The sequence below is a fragment of the Epinephelus fuscoguttatus genome, linkage group LG22, assembly GCF_011397635.1.
Source record: "Epinephelus fuscoguttatus linkage group LG22, E.fuscoguttatus.final_Chr_v1".
Classification (NCBI taxonomy): domain Eukaryota; kingdom Metazoa; phylum Chordata; class Actinopteri; order Perciformes; family Serranidae; genus Epinephelus; species Epinephelus fuscoguttatus.
Genome location: NC_064773.1, coordinates 4,251,220 through 4,259,252, shown reverse-complemented (window position 1 = coordinate 4,259,252; position 8,033 = coordinate 4,251,220). Strand labels below are relative to the sequence as shown.

Genomic DNA, 8,033 nt, shown 5'->3' with positions numbered 1-8,033 from the left:
TTTGTTATTCAAAGTTTTTTAAAGAGCATTAAAAATCAATTTTTTGTTCCTAAGATTTCAAATTTATTGATTTCAGTTAAGATAATGAGGGGTGACATGATGAAATAAATAAATACCCCAATAACACAAAACATTGCTGCCTTGGTTTCTATTCTGTTAATTAAAGATAAAATTGATCTTCTTCAAGGTATTAAATTTAGAAATTTGTTCAAATTAACATGAGGATGGACATGTTTTATATTTTATTTATGTATATTTTGTCATTTGAAGTTGACACCATTAAAATTCTATTTCTTTTTATGATAAATATGAATGTTTATTGATTTATTTAAATTAAGATAATGAGGATAATATTTATAAATACATAAATAAAACAAAAAACATTGCACAGGTGAAGTAATATTTTAAGAGATTTAGCTTGTTTCTGCACTGTGTACATTTTAGGTTTGGGAATGTAAATAGTTAAGTTAGTTAAAAGTTATCCTATTTCTTTTTCTGGTTGCTGGGCAACAGAAATAACAATAAAACTGGAAAGCATTTTGTAAGTTTTGAATTTAATATTTAAATTCAGCATCTCAGCTTAGTTTTTATTGACGCATTAGACAAAAATCAGAATATAACCTTTAATTTTTCAGGTCATTTACTTATAAAATTTAATTAAGTTTAGTTTGAGTAGTTTAACAAGAAAAAATAAATAAAAAAAAACCCAATGAAAATCTTAAAATTTTACTCAAATTCTTGTAAATCATTGACTTCAGTTTAGTAAGTGTTCATTAATATTTAACATTTTCATTTGAGTTAATCAGAAATTAACATACTGAGGTTGAGCTTGTTTGGTGTAAACGTGGGGTAAACGTTTGTTGTTTTGTTTTGTCGTCAAGATAACGGCTCTTTGTTTTGTTGATGAGCTGAGAATTCTAAATAACACTTAAAAAACTGAGGATGAAATGTTTAGATTTTGTTTGACATTTAAAATGCACATTTATATTGCATTTATTTTTGTAGTAACAGCAATTAAACTTTTTCATAAATTAGAACATTTAAATCGAAACAGTAGTTGCAACATTTTTTAGTATAAATTCACGCACCCTTCCCCTGAAATATAAATCATCACACAGACACTCATTTTAAAAGTTCACTCACTTTATATTTAACAAAAAGGAAAAAAATCAGCATTTCATGAGTTACAACAGCTTATGGTGGCAGCTGGATGGGCTGTACAGGTCCATCTGGTACTCTGGTTTACAGGTAAAGCAGTCGTCGTATAAAAACGTACAGTTAGTGGAAATTAAACAAACACGACGAACCCAACGTTGGTTCGCCCTCGCAGAGCACCATGAGAGCAGAACGGATGAAGGACAACAAAAAAAACGACAACAAGAACTTCTGTTTTCCTGTCGAACCTCCGATTAAAAAAACCTGGAGACAAAAGTGCTTTAAAAAAAAATAAAAATAAAAATGAAATAATCTTTTTACATTTCAACGTTCTTTGACCCTTTTCAACCACCTTCGTCACTTTTGTACAAAACGTCCAAAACTCTGAATTCAGTTTGTTTTAACGTCACGTTCAGATTCATACGTTTGATTTGTCTCGTTTTCTCTCTGGTGTCACGCAAATTTATTGTTTTATTATCAAATCTGTTTAATAAGGCTGAGTATCGAACGAAAACACTTGTACCGAGCGAAATGTGTCCAAAACACCGAGGTAGTTAAAATCAAATGTTGATCATAAAGTTTCTGATTTAAGTTAAAAATTTCAAAATTCAATCAAAATTTCTAAGTAAAAAATTGTTTCAAGTTTTATGAGCCAACCATAAATGTGTCAGTCGGCAAATAAAGACATAAAATGCCCCAAAAATAACAAAACTAGTACATCGCTAGCAAATATTAAACAATATTTTATTGGACAGATTTCTCGTACGGCCGTTTGAATTTTCTCTTTTACTACTTAAATTTTAGCTTTTGAGAAATTTGAGTTTTTCTAGAAACAAAAAAGTTTATACTCAGCCCTTTAAATCAGGATTTAGCATTCTTAATGTGCTTTTTTTTTTTTAAAAATATACTCTCAAAAAAATAATTAGTACCCTTGATTTTTATTGGTTCCCTCAAATTATTAATTTGTACCTTTTAAATAAACCAAATCCTCTACAATTAATAGTTTTATCACTCCAGTGTTTCAGATTTAAAAGTTTCATTAAATCTTAAACACAACATTTCCGACGTCTTTGACCTTCCATATATTCCATATCGTAGACGTCAAAGATTGTTTCACAGCTAAATACACATTTTTCTGTGATCCTACAGATTTTATTTGGCTCATTAAAACTCTTTGCAGAGACAGAAAATGCTCAGAAGAGAAAAGAGTTTGATTTATAATTTTAAAAATGGTACAAATTATTAATCCCAGGGAACATGAGGTAAACTGAGAGTATAAAAGAAGCACAGTGAGGGAACGATTCACCAAAACGTTCCCAACACCGACCAGACGATAAAAATCTGAAAAGGTCTCCGTCATCTTTTTTTTTTTTTTGGACTCTTCTAAACAAACCAAACGTCCTCCTTTAACAACTTTACTGTGAAGTTTTGTACCAGAAACAAACTTAAAAAAAAAAAAAAAAAAAAGTCCCGTAAAGTGCAGTCAGAGAATGAGAACGTCTCCCAACAATGATTCTTATAGACTGATGTGAACGTGCCTGAAAACACACCTGGATGTGCAGACGAGCAGTGATTGTACCACAGGTAGCTCTCAGCGGACAGATGTGGACAGATGCGGAAGATGTACGGAGGCAGCAGAGAGCCGAAAGTGTATGGACTCATGATCTGGTCCAGGTTTGACTGGAGTCGTCACTGGTGTTTGGTGGTTTGAGTTTCTGTTCAGATAAATGAGACTTTTTAGATTTTCTGCACAGTAAAACTGCACTGTTAAAAAAAAAACATATTACAGAATCGAAAATCAATGAAGCCAAAGTCCATAAAGATAATTTTTTTTATACCTTGTGCACACAAAATATTAATTCTTACAACTATCTTATAAGGCAAAAGTTTCCTTCGGCAAACTAACTGTTACTCCAATATTTAGAGAAAACTTTTGCATCCAAATTTATAATTTATCAACTACAGCAATAACTTTTGCGCCCAGGATAATTATTTGCAGTCAAGACAGTAATAACCTTTGCACCCAAAATAATTACTTTACAGCCAAAGAAATAATTTGTGCGCCAAGACGATAAATTAAAGAAAAAAATAATGTCAGTTATTGTTTTGTATGCGCAACATTTAATAAACTGTGTGCACAAGATACCAAAAATATCTCACAGAACTCTGTTGGCTTTGAATAATTCTGTTTCTCGGATCAAATATATTTTTTTGATAAAGACCAGCTGCCATTTTCTGTCTTTAGAGAGTGAGAATTGTTTTTTTTATCATTTCAACGAGATGACGCAAATATTTCAATTAAATAAAACAAAAAAACAAGTAAAGGCTGATTATTAGAGCTGGGTATCAAACATGAATATTTATATATTTTTCGGTTACTGACATTTTTCCCGTTCATGTACGTTTGTGCCAAAATATTTGAGAATTTCGGTTTAATTCAATCTTCTTTTTCTTTTAATATATTCCTCAAAGTAAAAGATCATAAAACGGTATTTAATATTTGTGCCAAAACTGAAAAAGAGGATTTGTATTTTACTTGTATCGAGGATTTTATGACGACACCCAGCTCTAAACATCGTCATTGATATTCGGTGTTTTTTGTTCACAAAAGCAGTATTTTAATGCGATATTCCGATTGCCAGTAACATCACTGCACTGTAAAAAATTACATATTACAGTGTCATTACAGTGACATTATTTGACTTGGATAATTCTCACTTTCCAGAATTTTATCCAGAATTTCTTTTTAATTAAAGTGTCTCATTAAGACAGATGATATTTGTTTGTGCTTTGAATGATACGATATTTAAAAATGGAGCCACAGACACGTCGGACTGATGAAATAATAAAAGCGATGTGTAAAACATTGAGATTGTCAGATTCATGCTGGTGTTATTTTTCTCAGAAGCTCAACGAGAAACTGAACGACAGGAAGTTAAAACGTGACGACGATTATCAGATGATGCAACGGGTTGTCTTGAAAAATATATTTCTGGTCGTCACGAGAAGCACAAACACACAAACAGATTTATAAAAGAAAAAAAAAACAAAACTGATTGTTGACTCAAGGCAACAGCCGCCTCGTGTTTTCACCTCTGGTCCCAGCATCTGCCTCCACTTTGTTTACAGATTCTTTTGGCACAAACAGCCTTCAAACATGAACAGACACTAAAAACCTGGATATGTTCTTCTGATCTGAGATTGTCGCCGAACGTTTGGAGTGAAACTCTGTAGAAAAATATAATGAGGCAATATAAAAAAAGACGGAATGAAAAGTACTGCAAGAGTTCAATGGATAGATTTACAATGATTTTCTATATAGCTTATAAATACGTTATCTACACAATATGTGGTACAAAAATACTATATAGCATTTAGTGGGCACTGGTTTCCTTTGTGTTTTTTTTCCTCAAAGTAACAACAACATAAAAAAAAAAAACGTAATGAAGACGTGGAACTGGTCAGGCACAAGATCGTGTTCATGGTGGGAAACGCTGCGTCCTCCACAAAGACTAAAAACAGAAAAGAGTTGATGTGTTCGCTGTGCAGCTTTGGGTCGATTCACTCACAAACACACAAGTTGCAGTCGAGCATCTCAACGAGAACAGAACATGTGAAACACAAGCGTACGTTTTGGTTTAAATCCCGTCTGAACATCACGATGATTGGAGGACGTGAGTCATGTGACATCTGATTTTTAACATCTAGTGGATAAGGTATGTTTTAGTGTTCTGTATGGAGGCCCTGAGGGGACAAATGCAAGAACTGGTTTCTAATGGAGATGCCAGTTTTGGTTAATTTTGCCTTCAATAGCCAACGACTATTAATTTTAAAAGAAAAAACAAAAATAGAAAAAATAATGTCAAATACAAGCGACCTTTCCTTTTAGTCCGCTGCTACATTGACCTAGCGAGCGTTAGCGTCGCATTTCAAAGCGCAATCTATTTAGAGGTGAAATTTTAACATCTCATGTTTTTTTCTGTTGGCTTTGCGGACAGACAGCTAGCTGCGTGAAGCACAGCGCTCACAGCCCACCCTTCGGTCTCCACTTCTTAGCCATCGTTAGCCTAGCTAGCAGAGCTGCTTATTTCAGTATGTGAAACATTGTGGCTACTCTCCAAGCACAATGTGATTTTGCCAAGTAGTACATGTTCCTGAATCAACATCCCTCATGACGCTCCTGGACCAACATTTTTATTAACCAATCACAGCCCTCTGACATCATTAGTGTGCTGCTCCTGTGCTTCTTTTAAAATTCCTTTGTGCTTCTTCAGAGCTAAGCTTCCGAAATTAAGTTAGTAAAACTGAACAAAATCCTCAGTAATGAACAAAAACCCTGTAAGCTACTGCAGGGTTAGTGAGCTAGCTTGCTAACTAGGTTGGCTACGCTAACAAATAAGCTTACCAGTAGGCTAGAATATTAGCGAGTTAGCTTGCTAACTTGGAAGGCTATGCTAACAGTAAGCTTGCCAATGGGCTAGAATATCGTTCGCTAACAAAGAGTGTGGATTATATCATTTTTCAGTTGCAATTAACTGCAATAAACACATTTACCCTTCTTTATATAGCTTATTAAATCCTCACTTGTTAGCATAGCCTACCTGGTTAGCAAACCTACTCGCTGATATTCTAGTCTATTGGCAAGTTTACGTGTTAGCGTAGCCAGCCTACTTAGCAAGCTAACTCACTAACTCTGCAGTGGCTTAGAAGGATTTTGTTTCGGTGTGCTAACTTCAGTTTGAAAGACTTGCTTAGCTCTGATGAAGCACAAAGGTAGTTTGAAAGAAGCACAGTAGCAGCACATTGATGATGTCAGAGGGCTGTGATTGGTTGATTGCAGTGATGGTACTGGAAAGCGATGTGGGATGTTGATCCAGGAGCATGCCCTACTGAGAAAATTCACGTCATGAGTAAGCAGTTTCATTTGGAGCAGCGTAACCCAATTAGCATTGTTGTTAGCACCACTAGCTGTGCTGTCACTGCTAACCGTGCTAACAGAGCTAACTGATGCTAAAGGGAGTTTGCAGCTCAAAATTGAGGCGCTTACTCACCAGGGTGACGTGGGAGGAGACTGGAGGGTGGGCACAATGTTTCCACAGCAACACAGTTGGGTCAAGTTGGCGTCACTGGCAGTAATCGCTTAATGCATGGTGCCATTTTAGCTAGCGCCCACAAACTGAAGAGCAGCAGAATTAACCCACAGACGACATGAGTAACGGTCAAAAATATGCCCGCTAATTAACTGTTAACATCTCTTGTTCTTAGCGCACAAAAACAAACCAAGAAGGCCGATTGTCTTCAGACTTCCTGAAAAGTCTCTGAAACATTTTGTCACTTCAGGGCCTCCGTAGCATTTTATCAAACTTGCTGTCTGATCCACCGCAGCCTCATCGTCACTCTCAGAGCTGCTCCTGCTTTGATTGATCGGGTAATAAATATGTGCCTTGTCGTGTTATTGCTTCCTGATTGGTCACATGACTCACCTCCGCATCAGACACGATCTTACGAACCGTTTCGTAACTGAGGAGGTAAATTTAAAAATCAAAGACCCAGTACCACGTTCTCACACGGGCCTTTCTCCAGTTTACATGGTAACTACAGACACTGCTGGCCGAGCCTCCGGGGGGCGCTCTTCCTCTTCTTCTTCTTTTTCTCCTGTAGATGTTTTTCATATTTGGCATCAGATAAGTTAAAACGTCCCGCTGTGTGCTTTTTGTCCTTCAGCCTCTTTTTCTCCTGGTTTAAGGCAACTTATATTTGTGATGATTTTAATAAAACCTTTTTCTTAAAAAAATGTACAAATTTCTTAATACAAACCTCTATGGCATCATCAGTAAACACTGTATAGAAAATATATAAATATGCTTTTTCTCTTTTTCAATGTACAAATGTTCTGCAGCTCCCGTTTGTTTCCTTTTCTCGTCCTGCGTGTCACTCCTCCTCCTCCTCTTCATCAGTCTCCCATTTTTAACCTCATATATGCACAATTGCTATTTACAGTGAGGGGGGGTGTGGAGCTGTGCGCAGAGGGGGACTGTGGGGGGCTCACGAGGAGTCCGTGCAGGGCGAGGGTGGTGGCGGGTAGAGGTGGTGGGAGTAGCTGCGCTCGGTGTAAGGCGACGGCGGGCAGCTCTCGCAGTTCTCCTCCGCCGACAGGTACTGGCTGCGGGGCGTCGGCGGCGGCGGGAAAGGCTCCGAGTCGTAGTTGAGGTCGCTGGTGTAGCCCTTGCCGGCGGTGGCGGAGGCAGCGGCGCTGGACTTGAGCGGCGCCCGGCGTCCCGGCGTGTAGTCGCTGTCGCACACGTCGGTGCTGCAGGGGGTGGTGGGAGGGGCGAAGTGGCGGTAGGTGTAGGGCCGGTAGCTGAGAGAGAGGAACACCACAGAAGAAAGATTTATTAATTCACAGCCCAGTTTCATCAAACTGGTGTTGATGTGGAGAAACTTCTGGAGACACAGCTGGATGTTTAGCAACAAAACACCACGTAAATTATAATGTTTAAACTTTGCTTATTGTCCAGATTAATTGTCCGATGTGGCGACTTACACACGTGTAAATATTAAATATATTCCTGGGTGTTCCAGCCATAGAGTGCATTCAGCAGCTTTATACATCCAAAAAACTGAAAATAAATAAATTAGCAAAGCTGATGGAGCTGACTCCGACTCATACTGGACTCAAACCTCGGCCTCCTCTGTGAAATTCCTGTGCTTAACCCACTCGTCCACCACGTCTTCCTCCCACCAGAACTTTCTGGCACTTCACTTGTGAGTTATGTCTCGTACATTTACCACTTTAATCTCAGAGAATATTCGAGATTGGTGAGCTCTAGCCCTGACCATCACCTCTTTGCCCTTATCCTAACAGCTTCCTACCTCAA

General features: G+C 37.3%; 1 protein-coding gene across 1 annotated transcript in view; it reads right to left on the bottom strand.

The window, feature by feature from the left end:
* Positions 1-1,125: 1,125 nt before the first annotated feature.
* Positions 1,126-8,033, bottom strand: part of lrp6 (low density lipoprotein receptor-related protein 6) — a 64,048-nt gene continuing 57,140 nt past the window's right edge. The window contains exon 23 of the mRNA XM_049566547.1: positions 1,126-7,516. Coding sequence (XP_049422504.1) covers positions 7,201-7,516 — 316 coding nt within the window. The 3' untranslated portion in view covers positions 1,126-7,200. The remainder of the gene's footprint in view (positions 7,517-8,033) is intronic.